Source organism: Numida meleagris, chromosome Z (genome assembly GCF_002078875.1).
Source record: "Numida meleagris isolate 19003 breed g44 Domestic line chromosome Z, NumMel1.0, whole genome shotgun sequence".
Lineage (NCBI taxonomy): Eukaryota > Metazoa > Chordata > Aves > Galliformes > Numididae > Numida > Numida meleagris.
In genome coordinates this window covers 17,165,744-17,184,837 of record NC_034438.1, presented here as the reverse complement: position 1 = coordinate 17,184,837, position 19,094 = coordinate 17,165,744, and the positions used below count along the sequence as shown (strand labels likewise).

General features: G+C 40.1%; 1 protein-coding gene across 6 annotated transcripts in view; it reads left to right on the top strand.

Moving 5' to 3' along the window:
• The window catches only part of SLC38A9 (solute carrier family 38 member 9), a 49,238-nt gene that overhangs the window by 3,389 nt on the left and 26,755 nt on the right, over positions 1 to 19,094 (top strand). Inside the window, exons 1-7 of one of the 6 annotated variants that reach the window (XM_021380731.1) lie at positions 1,904 to 2,054; positions 7,576 to 7,722; positions 15,556 to 15,688; positions 16,249 to 16,370; positions 16,505 to 16,568; positions 16,683 to 16,776; positions 17,555 to 17,725. In XM_021380731.1, the coding sequence (XP_021236406.1) occupies positions 7,619 to 7,722; positions 15,556 to 15,688; positions 16,249 to 16,370; positions 16,505 to 16,568; positions 16,683 to 16,776; positions 17,555 to 17,725 (688 nt within the window). In that variant the 5' untranslated portion in view covers positions 1,904 to 2,054; positions 7,576 to 7,618. Of the gene's footprint in view, positions 1 to 1,903; positions 2,055 to 2,305; positions 2,439 to 4,496; positions 4,518 to 6,348; positions 6,485 to 7,575; positions 7,723 to 15,555; positions 15,689 to 16,248; positions 16,371 to 16,504; positions 16,569 to 16,682; positions 16,777 to 17,554; positions 17,726 to 19,094 lie in introns of those variants that run through there. The other 5 variants (XM_021380725.1, XM_021380727.1, XM_021380730.1 and 2 more) reach the window with 5 other exon arrangements.

Here is a 19,094-nt window from a genome sequence, read left to right as displayed (position 1 = left end):
GTTATGATGTGGAATACCAATAACCGAAAATCACAAAACCATGACAGCACCTATCACATGGTAACAACCAAGCAGTGGTGTGCCATCAGCACTATCTGAGCTGAAACCAGGGCAAGAGGAGGGTGCACTGCAGTGCTGATTCTTCCTCTCCTGGCTATCACACGCACTCAGTTGCACTGAAACCCATGTGTATTACACATAACATGTGCTTGTACCACTTGTTGAGTAAAACACGGTGATTGCCAATATTGATATTTCAACCTAACTCGTGGCATCTCTAAAGAAAACCAGAACCCCCCAAAAAAGAAAAATTGTGGATGAAGGAGAGAGCGTTCAGTTAAAAATTGACAGATTAAAATTAAAACTCAGACTCTGTTATAAAAGCTAGTTATGTGATAACAATTCTGACTGCAACAGCAACAACAACAACAAAAACTACTTGCTGATGGTGAGTTTATTAAGCATTTTTTTTGAAAGCGTGGCAGATATCCCATTTTTAAGAAAGGGAGAAAGGATGACCCGGGGAACTACAGGCCTGTGAGCCTCACCTCTGTGCCTGGGAAGATCACGGAGCAGATACTCCTAGAAGACATGTTAAGGCACATACAAGACAAAGAGGAGATCTGAGGCAGCCAGCATGGCTTCACCAGGGGCAGATCTTGCCTGAACAATCTGGTGGCCTTCTATGATGGAGTGACAGCATCGGTGCACAGGAGAAGGGCAACGGATGTCATCTACCTGGACTTCTGCAAAGCCTTTGACATGGTCCCTCGCCACATCCTCTCTAAATCGGAGAGGTACGGATTTGAAGGATGGACTGTTCGGTGGGTTAAGAACTTGTTGGCTGGTCGCAGCCAAAGGGTTGTGATTAATGGTTCTATGTCAGGGTGGAGGCCGCTCACAAGTGGTGAGCCCCAAGGCTCAGTCTTGGGACCGGTGCTCTTCAACATCTTTATCAGTGACACAGATGAGGGAATTGAGTGCACCCTCAGCAAGTTTGCAGACGACAACAAGTTGAGAGGTGTAGTCAATACATTAGAGGGAAGGGAAGCCATCCAGAGGGACCTGGACAGGCTGGACAAGTGAGCCCATATGAACCTAATGAGGTTCAACAAGGCCAAATGCAAGGTGCTGCACTTGGGCCATGGCAATCCCAGGTACTTATACAGACTGGGGGAAGAACCCCTAGAGAGCAGCCCTGCAGAGAAGGACTCGGAGGTCCTGGTGGATGAGAAGCTGGACATGAGCCAGCAGCGTGCGCTGGCAGACCAGAAGGCCAACTATGTTCTGGGCTACATTAAAAGAGGAGTGGCCAGCAGGGAGAGGGAGGGGATTGTCTCCCTCTGCTCAGCTCTTGTGAGGCCCCATCTGCAGTACTGCGTCCAGGCCTGGGGACTCCAGCATAAGAAAGATGTGGAGCTCTTGAAACAGGTCCAGAGGAGGGCCACCAAGATGATGAGAGGGCTGGAGCACCTCTCCTCTGAAGAAAGGTTGAGGGAACTGGGCTTGTTTAGTTTGGAGAAGAGAAGGCTCCGGGGAGACCTCACTGTGACCTTCCAGTACTTGAAAGAAGCTTATAAACAGGAGGGGGAATGATTGTTTATGAGGTTGGAGAAGAGAAGGCTCCAAGGAGACATTTTAATAGACAAAAATATATATATATGTTTTGTTACTTATATTCATTAACTATATTGTATGTTCTGTATGTGGCCCAAGACAATTCCTCTTCACTGAATGCAGCCCAGGCAAGCCAAAAGGCTGGACGCCCGAGCTCTAGCCTGTGCCTTTGAAGCGCTGACAACGCTGCAGCTTTGCATCGCTGTAAAGAGACATCAAAGCACGCGGCTTTGCATCGTTGCAAAAATTGCAAAGCGGCGGAAGAAGGCGAGAGGCGCGACGGCTCACATCTCCGCCTCCAGCAGCCCCAGCCCCGGCCCCGGCCGGCAGCGCGCTGCGGCGCCGCGCGGCTCGCTGGGAAGCGTAGTCCCGGGCTCGGCGCGTGGGGTCGCTTCCTGTTGTCGGCGCAGGGCGCTGCCGGAGCCGCGCTGCCGCAGGTAGGAGCCCGCGCCGGCCTGGGGGTCCCACCGGCGGTGCAGCCCGTGTGGAGGGCCGGAGTGCCGCCGTCTCGCCGCCCGCGGGCGTGCACCGGCGGCGGGGCGGCGAGCACGGCCGGGGAGCCCCGTGCGCGCTGCGGGCCGCTTCGCTCCGCCGGCCGGGGCGGGCTGAGCCGCGCCCTGCGTGCCGGTGGCCGAGCGGGGGAGGCCGGCATGGGCTTGGCTGCCGAACCCCGCCGGCTTCCGGCCTGAAACCCCCAGCCGGAGAACCGAGCCGGAACGGAGCGCCGTGCGGGGCGGCGCGCTGCGCTTCGGGCAGCTTGCGAGTCGGGAAGAAGCGTGGCTCCGTCCTGACAGCCCACAGACCTGCTCCCTTCAAAAATGGTGATGAAAACGTAATCATTAAGATGTTTAACTTCTTTACATTCTGGTAATTGTAACTATTTCTTTAGAGTCTGCGCAAACATATGTGTGTCCAAATAATAGACTCATCTGTTGAAGGTAATTTTGTTAAATTTCTTCTAAATTTTACTTAGACACCATCTGTCAGCAGCCACATGCCCATTGAGTCAGCCTGAGGCACTTACAGAGGTTGCTCCAGAAGTACTGCCTCCTGTTTATTTCCGTGGAAACTACAACAGATGCAAAGAGCACGATAACACTGTTTGATAGAGGAAGTTCCCAGCTACGAGACACTGTTTTTCAGCATAGTCAGCACATGTAGCTGTGCATTCTTGCCGCTGATGAACAAGAGCCTGCATGCCACATTCATAAAAATCTACACCAGCAGAGGTGGCCAGCTGTCGCTGTCACCACTGCGTAAGCGCACCACCCACTCCCTCACTGTGCTCACATCCACTGCTTGGGCTCCAGTAACATTCAGCAAGTGTCAATGATAGTCGGTGCCATTTCTTCCACATGGAGGAATTCAGTGCCACACCTTTGCTTCTCATGCACATCCATGAGAGACATTATTCTGTCAGAGTGCCCCTCTGCTGCCATCTGTCACACAGCAACAACATGTAAAAGAATATTGTTGGGAAGGTTCAGCCTCTACTGTCATATCACCAAAGCCTGCATCTGATGTCGTGGGCCAAGATCATGAAAGGCATTACTTTTGGAACAGCCCTTGTAGAAGCTTAACAGCAGTGCAGCCTGTATCTACAAGCAATGTTACCAAACCACTTGGTACTTAACACCATTATACGTTTTACTTAAACCATTAACTTAACACCATTTATACATTTTAATTATTTTCAGTCTTTGCAGTCCTATAAGAATATGGACAAGCTGACTTGTGGCAAGTTGTCCCTATTTTAAGGAGCTCTGAATATGCCACTACTCTTATTTCTTCAGCCCCTTCTAACCTAGGGCTCATTACCCCCAAAAAAGGAACCTGGAAGCTCTTCTGTCCTGCTTTGAAGTTCCAGTTTTTCAGAGGAGAGCCTCCTTATTTCTCACAGTTTCTGTGTGTATAGCCCTGCCCTTTATAGCAGTACTGCCCTATATAACAGTATACTTGAGACTCTATCCAGAATGGTGTCTCATTTTAAGGCATTGATACATGTAACTGTAGCAGACCTGACTGCTGGCATAGATTCTTGGTACAAGCAAATTGTACTGTGTGTTTGTCCTCCAGTGCAAAGACCAGATCACAGCACCTCCAGGTTAGAATGAGAGTTCTGAATCAGGTAATTCCTTGTTTTCACTTCTTGAAGCTTCTCAGGCTTTGTAACTAGGAGAGAGGGAGAAACTAGGAGGTAGAGAAAACATAAATTTGCAGGAGCAAACGGTTAATGAATGTTCCTTTCTGTTTTGAGTACCACCTGGAAGTCATCCAGAGTGTAGCCCAGAGTGGGACTGGGAAAAGCACCTTGTATACCTGTAGGTATTGTTTCACAGTTTCTTTACCAGCAGCAGAAAACCTGGGTTAGTAAATCCTTATTCATTTGTTAGCTGTTGCTGACTGTCTGATACAGTGGTTCAAATGTTTGTGGGAGAGCTATAAATAGAACAAGAGAGTTTCTTAAGTGTAGTAATCAGAAGGACGAACACGATGGAAAAGGTATTACAAAAGAGGTGGAAGGACCAGCACCATAGCAAGGTGCTACAAAGGAAGGGAAGTAGCTTACACACCCCTATCAGAAGATTCTGGTTTGCAGGGAAAGACTTCCACCAAGGAGGGATCTCCAGAAAGAGATCCTTCCTTAGTGGCAGTCAGCCCTTAAATGAGTCCTTCTGGTCACACAGTGAATTGCCTTCACCTGTGCTCCCAGGGCTGACTGGGTCTTTCCTCCAGGTGCTCAATCAGTGGTTCAGGCCGTGACTCAGCAGTTCCCATGCACTAAGGCAGCTTCATCACAGGCAGCTGGTGAAGTTAGATCCAGAAAAGGGAGGATGAGGTGGAAAGTCTGTGCAGACTTACGACCATTCAAAACATCATCATTAATGGTGTTTGAATATGTAGGTGATTAGATTCCAGTGATTGTTGGGACTCTGTTGATAGCATGTGGCTGTTGTGGTTAAATGATTTGAAGACCAAGAATGTTGTCTGTCGGGAGTGCTTTTTAAAGATAAACTTCCAAAACTAGGTCAGATTCCTAGTATAAAAGCTTAAGGTAGCTGTAATACTAGCAAAGTAAGCAGGTGAGAAGTAGTTGTTGTAGTAGAAATTGCCAGGCAATAAGGCTGGATATCACAACCAGCTTAATCCCATGTGTAAAAAATGTTCAGTGGCAATGCAATCCAGGCAAGAAGGAGTGGGTATTAGATATAAAGATAGTTAATCAGGCTAATTCTTCTGTGTTTTGTTCTTTTGCCTGTAGTTATCTTTTAAGCTGCATTGGTACTGGCTACAGTGTTCATATTGTACAGATTTTATATAGTATGGTTTTCATATCTGTGTCTATTTGTAAAGTAATTAATTTGTTCGTCGTGAGCTTCTCTTGTCTATCCTCAACAATAAGCACTTATAGGCTTGACTCTTGAAAAGAGTTTATTTTTAAGTAGGCTCTTAAGAGACAAATAAACAATGCTGTAACCCCAAACTATGCTTTCAAGCCTAACTTAGTGCATGCTGTGTCTTGGAAGGATTATTTTTCTTCATGGAATACTGAAAAATGTTTAGAGTTCTTTGTAGCCATAGTGCAGAGAAAGTCGTACTGGTGATCGTTGTTTTCTGCATTTTTCAGATTGAATTGCAAAGCACAAATACATTATTTACAAGAGGATTTAAGGAAGTGATGTATTAAGCAATACTTAATCCACACCATAAACAAGAGCCCCGAGGAGAAGATGTCAGTCAGTCTTCGGGAAAGTTCTGACTAAATTCACTGATGAGTGTTTGAGATTTGAATTTATTTCCAATTCCAGTCTATCCATTAGGGTTTAAAATTTTAATCTGTTTTGTTTTGGCTAAATCCAGAACATGATTTAAATGCAAACAAAAAAGGTTAAAAAATGCAGGAGGGAAGGATCTCAGTTTCTGAAGTAAGAGTGTACCTGTTTGGGAAAGTATGCAGGATGTTAAGCTGAAAAAGACAACAGAAGAGAATAAATAAAAAACAGTTAATACTGAATTATCAGTCTTCCGCTTGAGCCATAAAGACTACTTTCTTGACATGCGATCCGAGGGATGCAGAAGGACTTGGGAATGGCAGGGGAGCAGATGGGTAGTTGTAGCAGTAGGTGAAGTCTCTGATCCCCTGGTTTTCTCTCGAAGGTATTGAGCTGCTGGAGGAAGTGCACTGAGATGAGTTAAACTGGAAGTATGCAGGTCATAAGGGTAATCGGTAGGGAGAAAAGAGGTGACCTAGAGCTATAGAAAATAAGAGAATAAGAGAAATTGGTAGAAGAGAAATGATCAAGAGGGAAGCTATAAATGGGATTTGGAAAGGAACAGAGTGTCACGTGAAAGGAAATTAGAATATTGCTGTCAATTAAGAAATCTCTTTGTGGTTGTTAAAGGCAAGTTGGAAAGCAGTTTTGTCAGTGTGTAGGGGAGGCAGAAAACAGAGAGGAAATGAACAGGAACGTGAATGGTGAGAGTCACCAGAAGACCGTAAAACAAAAAGAGAACTTAAGACATTCCAGCTGAAGCCAAAGAATTAACGATGATGGAGAAGGAAAGGGCTTTGGGGTAAAGAAGAGTGTGACAGTAAAAATGAGGGGAAAGAAAAAGGTGATACTATCATGGACTGCAAAGAAGGCTTGTACAATTGTCGTATTATAATTGATCACTTTTTGTGATCTCTTACAGAGCCAAGATGAACAAGATGAAATTGTGCCTTTAAACTTTAAAAACTTAATTCAGACCTTTCATATCTTGAGTTGTAGTGTCATGGATGCTAAAGGCATGAGGGAACTGGCCGCATTATGAGATGAAATGGCATGATTTCTTCTTCTTTGCATGAGCATGCATGTGTGTCCAGGTATACAACAGGCCTCAAGCTCAGAACTGATCTAGATTTAAAACACCTCATTCTGTCATACCATTCAGTGCCATCCTTTTTTATCTTTTGCCATCTCTAGTTCCCATTTATCTTTCCCTCAGCCTAACATATAAAATATCAGGAAACAATTGCACTGGAAAAGCAGATACTTCTACAATTTTTGTTTTAAAAATAGGCCCTGGCTGAGGAATTCTTGAGCAGGTAGCAGGAGTGAGAGCTGTTAAGCCATTATGTTTGTTCAGCTGAACATGAGACTGCAGCAAGTCCCATGTGAGGACTGTGATTCAGTTGAAGAAAATATAATTCAATTTGCTTAAAAGTGATCTGTTTCCTATTGTTTGGCTTGGAGTGTTCTGAATGCATGCAATACATAATTATTAATGCTTTATTAAAGCAGTCATTATCTTTAATTCAAAGAGCCTGGACATGATACACTGCTGTAATTCAATCTTTGTTCTTGTTCTGGGAAATACAATGGAAAACTGCGTATGTATTTGCTATAAGCTTTGAAGTAATTCATTGAAACAGTAGTGTCTAATAATTCCGTTAAATTGTTATCAGCTCTTCTGTTGCTAATTGAAATTACAGTTCTTTTAAAAATCAGTGGTCTTAGAGTGGAACAGTGCTGTGAAGAATGTAGGGTAAGACCTACGCATAAATATACTTAACATTACTTTCCACATGGTGGATTTGTTTTTAGCTGTGGTAGCTCAAAAGAAATTGAGATCCTGAGCCTCACTTCTTACAGACTTTTTTTAGTCCCAGTGTAAAAGCAACATCCATCATAGTGCTTTAATTTATATTGGCTGTTGCTGTAGTAGAAGAATCAGAGCACAAAGGTTCATTGAACGCTTTACTTAAATGTGGAGGGTGTTTTGAAATTGTTATGTCTGCTGTACTTGACCAGTGATGTTTGCATTACGAAACAAGAATTCCCAGCAGCAGATTGAAGGGGTTTTCTGTTTTCACCTCAGGAACTTCCGAAGCTGTGGAACTCTGCCAGTCTTAAATTCATAGCAGATATACCGCTTACTTAACTGCATTTGTCTTGTTTTCTTTCTTTTGTTCAGAATAACTATCAGAATCTAGAAGAAGGAAGCATATACATCAGATATGGAGGAGGATACCAAGCCTCTCTTGATTCCTGTGGGAGGTGATGAAAGTAATTATGGAATCATGAATATACAGTTTAGTCCAGAAGATTTTAAATGCAAAAGGTAAGAGGAAAGCTGAGCATGCAGAATGATTCTGCAATGGTTTGCTGTCTAATCTTTGCTTCCAGCAACAGAATTCTACAAAGACAGAAAACTGACATTTGAAAAGTAGGGTCTAACTACAAACAGTTCCTGTTTTGTCTCTATACTATGTTTTCTCTAAGCACTAGATGAAGAAATGTGCTTGCTATTTTGAGTATAAGAGTAAGACTTTCCTATTGACATCAAATAACGAGCATGGTCCAATTAGAATTCAGCTTGTGAGTTGTAAAATGCTCTTTAAACACTGAATGAATAGTGTGCATACCGAACTGTGATGATTTTTATTTAGCACAACAAAGTGAAGTGTTGAGGCTATGCAAGAAAGCTTGCCAGATGCAGTAGGTAAATGGCTGTCAACATGTGTGAATGGCTGTGCATGCATTCTGAAAGTGATATGGGGAAGAATACATTATTTGTTTGTACTGAGGAAATATTTTGTCTTTAGGAAAGCTGTAATGTTGGTTTTTTGGTTTTTTGTTTTTTGTTTTTTTTTTAGATAGAGCAGATATGAAAAATAGAGCACTTTGGTCTTTTTGCTTTAGCTGCAAAAATAAAATTTAGCTAAGCAGTAATTTTACATGTTCTGATATAATTTAACAGCTCTGTTCCTCAAGGGAGCTCAGAGTGGGAGGATTCCTCTGCTATTGCAGTTAAGATTATTGTGAGCTGTTGTTTGTTGTTAAATCAAAACTGAGATTAGAATGGGAGCTGCCCTTCTTATGTTAGCTGGAGACACCAGCTCTGCTTTTTTACGTAGAAGAATAGCCCTATGCCTTAGGACTCTGGTTTTACTCCTTTGCCTCATTTCTTTTTTTCTCTTTCTATCAAGCATTGTATTTCAGTATTGCAATCTTCCTGTAGAAGCTGAAGATGGCACTGTTGTATACAAACTCCTTTTACTTGTGGTCACTTCAGCAGGAGTTCTTGAAGTTAGTGAATTCCTGCTCTCAGCCTGGTCCTGTAGCTTTAGAAGGCCTTAAGAACCTACGTGTATGTTATCCAAGGCTAAATAACTTCTCATCTATGTGAGGAAAAGGAAGGAAGATGGAGGGAAGACAAAGGTAGGAGTTAGCACAGGGGAACGATGGAACACAGGTGTGGGCATGCACGGAACTGTGTATGTAAAAATGAGAAAACAGTAGATGTAAGAAAAGGAGTTGTGCAAAATAAATTTTTAGTTCATCTTCTTCCTGTGGAGTGTCTGAGCCCCTCATGGCTCTTCTGACACAGGAAGACTGCTAATTTTTGTAGAGATTTTGGGGAGCTCCTTGTATTGAAGATGGCATGTGTTGTGTTGGAGGAGCAGTGAGTTTCAAGTGGTGCAGCAATGCAGAGGTAATGAGAGAAGTTTGCTCCCTTGTGATATATCAAAAAGCCAAGATCCACTTTTCAAAAGTGAAGTTAGGTATTGGTTCCTTATTGTGTTTTTTTTTATTTTCCATGTGATTTCTTAAATTTGGAGATTCAACTTCATCAAATGTCATAGCACATGGTGTTTAGTTCTCTCTCCAAAAGCAGCAAATGTTCTTGGATTATATTTCCACCTCTACAACCTCCAGCTTTGCAGATCCATTCTCTTTGTCCTTATTGTTCCTCCCTTAAGGTCTTTCTTCCATTTAGATCATCCTAGTCTTTTGTCTTCCAGGCATGCAGAGGCACAGAGACAAAGTGCATCAGACCTGGGATATCAGAAGGGCCTGGAAATCATTGTGGTGCTAAACAAGGTTGAACTCCCATCTTTGCATATTAGAAGAGGTAGCACAACTTTCTGGTTGGATATTAGGAAAAGCTTCTCCAAAAGAGCGGTTGGGCACTGTAACAGGCTGCTCAGGGAAGCTGTGGAATCACCATCCCTGGAGGTGTTCAAGAAGCATGTAGGTGTCTTACTTACGGTCATGGTTTAGTGGGCAACATTAGTAGTAGGTGGATGGACTAGATGGTCTTGGAGGTCATTTCCAGCCTTAATGATGCTATGATTCTATGATCTTTAGAACAAGGAATGAGGAAGGAGCAGGCCATCAGGTTTTGCCTTGACATGGTCAGAGCAATGCTGGGGACTTTGTAGTCTTGCAAGTGTGACTGGAAGGGCTTGCTGTTTTGATCTTTAGGGTGATGTAGCAGAAGGGAGAGAGGTTATTTATTGAAAAGATCAAACGGTGCAAATGCAATAATAGTACATGACGTGCTCTGCTTAGTTGCTCCTTTTTTAACTTGCTGTTCAGAAGCTAATCGGATGTAGGTGTGTGATCACTTACCACAAATTTTCAGAGTCCCTGTTAAGCTTTGAGATCGATATTGAAGTATTTTGTGTGATCTGTTTATATTCAGTTTGTCCTTTTTTGATGCTGTTCTGCTCTGTTGCTTGGGTTTAGGTATTTGACTGCATTTACACAGTTACTTGGTTTTCGTAAAAGCCTGGAGGATTTGGGATCTTTGAAAGGCATGCTTTTCATTGTTTACTTAAGAACAATAAACTAGTTGCTTTTTTTTAATAGAGTTGTAAATTATTTTATCTAGTATTCTCCTGGTATTTTGGGCATAATATAGAGCTACTTTTAACATTCTCAGAGGGGGTTCTTCACAATGACCTGAATTTCTCACACTCCCTTAGGTTTGCTTGCCCATTTTGTAGGGCCCTTTGAAAGCCAGACTGCCACTGTAATAGCTAATTGATGCCTATTGTATTCAAGGGATAGCAGATTTTTTTTCTTCTTAATACTCCTTAAACATACTTTTTGTGGGGATATTGTTTTGCATATGAAAAACAGTGCCCCTTGTAAGGGAACATCAAGGGTTCTGTGCTTTTTTTCCCCCCAACTCCTTTTGAAGTTCCATAATGTTCTCTTACAATGTAGGAAAGATCAGTAGGTGGAATTAAACAGTTATAAATTATACAGTGTCTGTAGGTGGAAGTCAGATAAGCTTTTCTCATGCAGAAGTATTTCTTTTTAACATTTCTCTTAACTTAAGAAAGATAGATAATGGTAAATACTAACCTGCACAGCAGCTACAGTTTCTGCATTCATGCTTTCACTTCTCCAAATCCACACGAACCTTTCGTTCCATTGCTTGGTTTTCATTTTTCTATATTGCTAACATTTCTACTAATTCCTAATCTTACTACTTCCTCACAAGACCTCTTCATGAGCCTTCTCAGCCATTGTAAGAGAGGTATAGACTATCTTTACCTTTGACAGAGTAAAGGGAAGGTGCTTGAAATGTGGTGTAACAAAGCTTGTGATTCTTTATTTGCTAAACTAGTGTGCATCCTCCAAAGGATTATTTTACTTCTTCTTCCATCAAGTATTTTAAAATAGTTGTATGGTCATGCACTGATCATTATAATTACAGTGGTAATATGAATATGGAAAAAGATTAAGTTGCCAAAAGAATGAAGTTCCAATAGGATACACCATAAGCATATGGATTAAAATTCAGACAGCTTAGGTGGTAGAAATCAAGTCATGGAGTTGTTTGGAACGATTTCCTCAAGGTAAGTACAATAACATCTGTAGTGATCTTATGCAGATAGGTGGAAGAAATAGCAACCTATGAATCCATAGTCAATATCTATTGTTTACCTTACTGCTTTTGCTCCTTACTTTAATTTCCATGACAACAAAGCGGTTTCATTTCTTAGTTTCTTATGCGCACTATACAGTGATCCTGTTATAATTTGGTGACTCGGTAAAACAGGAAAGGAATTTGCTAGTTTTATGTCTGTGCAATAATACTTTCAAACTCCTGAAAAGTAGCTAACAGATGTGGGTTTTGTTGAAGAAATCTGTGTAATAAGCTTCTTGTGGTCTTTTTGGAGGGAAAGAAAGAAATTGTGCTAAGCATCTTGTAATAATTTTTTTTTCCTTTTATTCAGTTATGAAAAGTTTGAAGCTATTAACACCATCACATACACGTAAAACACATTCAGTGGCATAAAAAATTACATTTTAAGGGCTTAGTTCTCTGAAAACTACCTTTTGATCGGATGTCCAGAAACAGTTGTTTGCTATTTAAAAATATTTCAGCTAAAAGGTAAGGTAGGTATTTGCTGTACTACTTCACTGCTCTGCAACATAGAACACATTTGTGAAAATATCCAGAAATGAGATGAGTCACCTTACAGCTGCTAGCAGCTGTGAGATTCTATGTAGCTTGCAAAACAAAATTCCTTATTCTATTCTTCCCCCAAATCCAACACTTGAGTTTACACAGCATAATACTTGGAAACAGCTCTAATCATGAGCATCTCTTTTCATTTTCTTTGCTACCCAAGTTCATAATGTGAGGAAGTTTGGACCAGCGCTCTCTCCTCTCTTTTCATAGACCAGCACTGGATTTTCGTTAACTGTGTTCCTTTGTGAGAGAAACAGCTAGCAGATGAACATAGTTGCAGGTTTTCAGGGAATGGTTTCTGAAGTACATGTGCAGGGGGTTATGTATGGGAGGTACAGACCTCCTGCATAGGACTCTGCATGTTGTCTCTACTCACTCTTTTGTGGAAAACAGCTGTGTTTTACTGGTGTGTTTGTCCTGCTAAAAAGAGCAGTGGTTTTCATGGTGGCTATTGAAATACAAGTAGTAGTTGTGTTTGTTGGTGTGTATATAATACATTTGTGGACACTGTCATCTATCTCAGTGCATAGTGATTGTCTGCACTGTTCCGCATTAATAGTCACAGCCTTTAGTCATGTAACCTCTCCCCTTCCCTCAGATCACATTGTCCCATATCCTTTCCATATTCATTTTGCCACGTGAGTGATACAGTGAGATTGCCTGTGTAAATTAGGAAGTTTTCTACAAATTTGCTGCAGCTGCAATGGTTGTATGTACTGACTGCTTGGCTACTATACTTAAGGTCCTTAAGAGAGAGTTTGCCAAAATGCAGCCCAAATTGTGTCCTACATCCTTCGGGCTTTGAAAATCTTAAAGTACTCTCTGAATGTTTCATGGACATGCCTGATTATGCCCTGCAGCCAGTCTTTGATCTGAGTGTGTCTGGGAGCTGGGTGACAGCCTTGATCCTTAACAAGAGTGCTACCTACGCCCAATGAGATCAAAGAGGAAGATTATATCCCAGTCTGACTACCTAGCTTCCAAACATTTTCAAGAAGACCTGTAGGATCTGTAAAACTGATGAGAGATCAGTCTGTTTTATCGTAGTCACTTGCTCAATACAACTGGAGGTGCAGTGGTATCCTGAGGAGGAAAAAAAAAAAATTAATTACTGCATTAGATCATTATCAGTCTCAACTGATATACACCAGAAGGGAGTGACAGGGGAAGTCACCCAAGTGCTGTCTGCATTAGAGATGTGCTCTTCCAGGCAGAAAGCAGCAGCAACGCAAATACAGGATTTCCTTGGGGTTATTTTGTGTTATTCTGTTTGTTTGTTTCTATCACCCATATATTTGATTCTAAATCATGGTATGCTGTTTTATGGTGGACTATAAACTGCTTATTCAATCCAGATTATGCTCAAAGTACTGAAGAAAATGAAATTTATTTAAATAATTTCCTCCCTACAAAGATACAATTCTGCTGTACATCATTTTTTTTCTCGATACTCACTTGGTCATCAACTAACACTACTTCTTTCCCCATAAAATAGGATGTTGTATTCATGTTTTATGTTGTTTTGCCTTTAAGATGATCTGTGGCTTTAACTTGAGTTGCTTTAGAAAATAATATCCCGCTGCATCCCATTCTGGAATAATTTCATTTGATGGCCATGTCAACAGTTGCTGAACACCATGTGGAAAGAAATCTTTGCCATAGATCTGCATAGATTCTGCTTAAAGCAGAACATAGACTTTGTCTCAGTGTAACTTTTTCACACCAACAGTAGAAGGTTTAGGGGATGTATTAATAATATTTACTTGACATTGTAAAAGAGTAGACCTCATGAAGCTCTTTGTTCTATGCAGCAGCTGTGTAACGAGCAAAGTGTACTTTCAGTGTTATTTTGTGTTTTAATTAAAAAAAAAAAACCTCACTTGAGGAGGCATTCAAACATATTACATTTCTTGTTTTCATTGCTACAATCTTTATTTCACAGCTCTTCTAAGGAAATATTTTTTCAGCAGTGTCCAATGATTGGATCAACCCAATAAATTTGGAGCTAAAAAAAAAATTAAGTCCCTTAAAGCTGAGAGTCCTTAAGTATTTTTCTTTGTGAAATAATACCTGTGGAATTAGGTAGCTATGGGCACTTCAGGCTCAATCATTAAAAATATTGCTTAAAATTTATTTCTGTTTAGTTGTAATGTAAATCTTAATTGTTGATAGGAACACTCTAGAAGTCCACGCACAAAATCAGTATTTTCCCCTTCATTTTGTGAACCCCTTTCAAAAAAAAAAAATGTCAGTGTGGAATGCTTTAAGAACTGAAAGCCTGTTCACTTTCATTTTAGTGTATGTGAAATGGTTTAGCAAGTCTGAGCAATTTTTTCCATACTGAAGGAGGATCTAAGAAGTAATCATGTCTTAAGATGAAGGAAAGAGTGATTTACTCTGACTTGTAGAGGAGTGAGATAGTTTTCTATCATTGTTTATATTTTTCTCGACTAGTTTCTATTTTTCCTACAAATATTCATAACTTCTGGGTCCATTAAGCATTCAGGAATGAGGCCATGCTAAAACCGGAAGACTTTGCATCATCTCTTTCAAAGATATCACAGCTGACTTCACAGCTGTGTTCCTTTTCTTTCCTCGAGATAAAAGGGAACCAAATGCTTAATGATTCACATGAGAAAAGAATGAAAACTTTGTTACTGAGAGCTGTAGCAGGAGGGGTTTCCTTTGTAGGTTTGAGCCAGAAAGGTGTATTGAAAATGTTGTTCAAATAGGCCATGTTTGTATTACAGTAAAAACGGAATGGATTTATTGCTGGTTTAATTTTTACTGCTGATAGCCTTAAACATGTTGAGATCTCTGCTAGAGATTTGTGTTGTAGCATCAGGAGCAGCACAGGAAAAACTGCAGTTGTCACTCTGCTTGCTCCATGTGTAGGTGCACAGAGAGAAAACTTTGGTGGGGTGGCTGCATTCTTCTTCAGTGGCTGTGACCATACCTGCAGTATCTGTATAACTAGAGAAGAGGGAAAGGGTGCCCACCTGCCTGCTGTATATCTCTGTTCGAGAGGATATGTCTGAACTTTGGGGCATCTGTTGCTGGGAATCTTGTTCTCTGTAATTAGTCTAAATTTGAAAGGAAATCTGAAGGTCAGTCAGAACTGAAAATGGTCATATGCTGTTCAGTGGCAAATTCTAGTCCTGGTTTCTTTGGCTTAAAAATAATATGATCACATTGACTTATTTGGGCTTGGTTCCATCTGCATTAAACACAGCTTTCTGCAGTGTTTATGGCTAGATTATTAGTTCCCAGCCTCTTTTTAGCTGGTTCTCATTACCTCTGCTCATTCCTCCTTTTCTCTGTCTTCTTTCTGTCTCTGCCTTACTCGCACCTTGTTTCTAGCTCTATTCCTCATTGCTAGTTCTGGCTAGTTAAAAATGCTAATGTGCTTGGCCAATCTCAATAACTTGTGTTTCTGACGTGACTCATTGCTGAAGACTAATAGACTGGCTGTTAGGTCTGAATTTTGATGTTAGGTTGCTGTGCAGAATCTGAGCGATGTAGGTTATATAAAGATTTGACGGTTTCTCTCACAGCGTTTCTTTTCTGTCAGTGAATGACAGATGTGGCCAGAGTGATTCTAAGCTGTTTGCTGTATTATATGTTACCTCTTGTACAAGATTGCTAAAAGTTTTCTTTTTGTTTTTCTTCCCTTTCCTTTAGACCTTTTCACGTGGAGCCTACAAACATAGTCAGCGCCAATGATGACATGCAAAGAGTCACTGACGAAGCTTCAGCAATGAATAAGCGGATTCATTACTATAGCAGGCTCACATCTCCTGCAGACAAGGCACTGGTGAGACAAAGACAGGGCCAGATGAACTGAGTGTTGGGTTTTCCACAGCCTTGATGTATAAAAAAGTACAAACAGTGGTAGGGGGGGAAATTAATCTGTAGTTTGCTTTGAAGTAGGTATCTAGTAGCTGAGTGCCTTGGCAAGGTTTCCTGTTATCACAAGTCATGATCAAATTCTTATGTCTTTACCATCTAAGAAAAGATACAGTTTTAATTTTGAAAGAGTGGTCCATGCTGCCCAGACGTGTACTCATTTCTGTCCTCTCTAAGGATTTAAGTGCCAATCAGCTGCCGTGATTGAGCTATGTTTGTGTGATTGAGCTCTGTATGTTACCAGTCTTTTTCAGAAGAAAATCTGGTTTTCTGCTGCTTAGCTGAGAATCCAATAAACTGTTTTTAATGCTTTAAAAAAACCAACCAAACAAACATGGCTTATCTCTTTCTTCTTTAAAAGTGTGCTTTTCATGGAAAGATTTTGTTTTACAATAGTTGACTTGCTGTATTTGGGGTAAAACTTATTTTGATGCTACTAATAATTATTGCTTTTTATTCATTTCTTAGGTTGCTCCTGATCATGTACTTCCAGCTCCTGATGAAATCTACGTATATAGTCCATTAGGAACTGCTTTTAAGGTTGACAGTTGCACAGATGGCTATGGTAAAAACTCCAGTATAGTGACAATGTATGTTAAGCACCTTCTCATACAGTAGCCATAAAATGCATTTTTTTGAATGTTCCGTATTTTGTCTTAAGAAAATAGTTTGGAATAAGAGTCTTTTTTTAAGTCATTCACTGGCTTTTTACTTTTCTTCCTAGATTTGTAATATGGAATACAATGATGGGTACATCTATATTAAGTATCCCCTGGGGAATAAAACAGGTAAAAATATAAAAAAATATATGCTTATGAAAATGTTTTGGCAACATGGCTTGCTCTTCGTTTTTCTGTAGTGTTATTGATACTTGATATTGGTTCTTTTTTCCCTCTGAACAGGCAGGATTTACTTCTGGGATCATTCTCATCATACTGATGGGCATTTTGACACTTTATTGCTGTTACAGAGTTGTGAAATCACGGAAAATGATACGTAAGCTTCATAATGCAAATAGTTCCACAAAGTGTGAAATACAGAGTTCTAATAGTTTGTTGTATGCCTGTACTACGGGAATATTTGTACATAAAAAATGAACTGTTTCTGATTAGAAACAAATTAAGTGCTTATTATCATTTAGCCATCTGAGAGCCACAGTTCTGCTGTCTCTAAAATATGCACAACACAGTTCGGGGTTGGATGCAATTTATGTATGATTGTGTCACTGACAGTATATCTACTTCAAGTAGATTTTATTGTTCAAAACTTGTGTCTCTTGTAGTTGGTTCTTTTACGCACAAACTACCACCTTATTTGTTCAAATAAAGGCAGTTAAGATCTACTGCTCCAGCCTGCAACAGCTCATTTCCGAGTATTGTTGAGGACTAGTTCATGGTCTGGTATACTCTGCTGTAACTCCTGCAGATAGGTTTATCTGCAAATGCAAGCATGCATTTTTTTGTCACCACATCCTTAATGCCAGTGCTTCTGGAAGTAATCGTAATAGTATTGCCCCAGTTCTTCAGGCTAAAGCCTCTAATTCTTCAGGCTGCCTGTGTAGAACAAGCAACATTAATGTCATAACCTATTTGAAGAAGAACAGTGTTATGAGTGTTATACTTAAAATTTAATAGCAATCTTCTTAGCCCTTGGAAACACGATGAATTGGGGTCAGAATTCAGAAAAAAAATTGACTTATCCTGTTATGAAGAATTCTAGTGACCCTAATACATTTTGTTTAGATTTCTGATTTTTTTTTTTTAATGTTCTTCAGCTTTAACAGATACCTCAAACTGGGAATTCCCAGATGTTTGCAAGTATTATTTTGGATCTTTTGGTCAATGGTCAAGCCTCTTATTTTCTATGGTATCTCTTGTTGGAGCCATGGTTGTTTATTGGGTGCTTATGTCCAACTTTCTTTTCAACACAGGAAAGTTTATATACAGTAAGTATTAATCTTTGGTTAATTTAAACAGCTGTCTTGTTTAAAGATCAGGACTTTGCTTTATACTCAGAAAGGATTGTCCCATTTACTTAATCTTGATTTTGTTACTTTCACTGAAACGTCAAGTGAGAATAAGTAAGTGTGGAATTGTGGGCATAGTCACTTACATGTTTTTAAAGCCAGTTTCTCGATTTCTCAAAATGTGTTTCTAATGAATGACAAAGTACCAGGTATCTGGCTTGCAAGCGAGTACAGGTTTCTTGGTGTGGTTTAAAAAATGTGTTTTCATTGGTGGGCCTTAAAAAAAAAAAATTCCAAACTCAATCCTTACTTCTTGTTTCTTTCCACTTTGTTTGTTCTCCCCCTCTTTGTTTGTGCTGATGCAACTATTCAGGTTAGTTACACCCCTGTACATGCACAGACACACAAGCTTTTGTGGATACAATCAGTTAGGTGTATAGAGTTGCGGGAATAAAAGATAGAATTGTGAGCTTTGAAAATCTGACTCATAGCATTGAATAGCACACTAAGTTTTAAGAGTTTCTGTTTTGAATGTAATTAACAAATCTCTTTTGAGGCATGTAATAGCAGAGATACTTATGTCCTCTAAGCAAAGTTTAATTAGAGTTCTCACCATCCCTGAAGGACACATTTTACTTCATTGAATAATGTCTGCTCTATTTTATAGCTGACCTGATTCATGTGTCATGCCATTTCGTTATAGAGTTTTTCTTTATAAGGTTAACATTTTAATCTTAAATTATTCTAAGCCAAAAAATTCCGATTCTATTAAGCAAATTCAAGAATGATCACAATAGTTCCTTTTCTAGGAAAAGAAATTCTGCTATTCCACAAGTGTGGCATATTATTTTATCACTTATCTATTACTGAAGTTGTTTGCTCTGTGGCAATCTCAATCACTAGATTTTTGTTTCAAATTTATGTCTATTTAATTACTAATTTATAAAATGGTAACAGGTTGTAGGTTTGGTCCAGTGGCATCTTACAGCTGTGCGTTTCCAAGTTATCCTGCATTTAATTCATAGTACATTCAGATTACGTTTTTTCCAAAAATTTACGCACACCACTTAGGTTGGAACAAAAGGATTTCCTAAGGAGGATAATCTAGAAATCAGTGGTGTGTACAGAATGCAAGAAGTGTAAGCCAAATGTGATATACTTTTTGCTTTTGTTTTTTGTTTTTAACCCTGGTGATCCATTTTTGTTTTCCATTAATATAGAATTGCTAGTTCTAAAACACTTCTATGTATAGAGGAAGCATAATTTGTCTGTAACTAATTTTAAAGTGATCTAACACTGTAAGAGTTACAATATTGTTTGATGGCTTCACACTGGATATTTTCTTTAA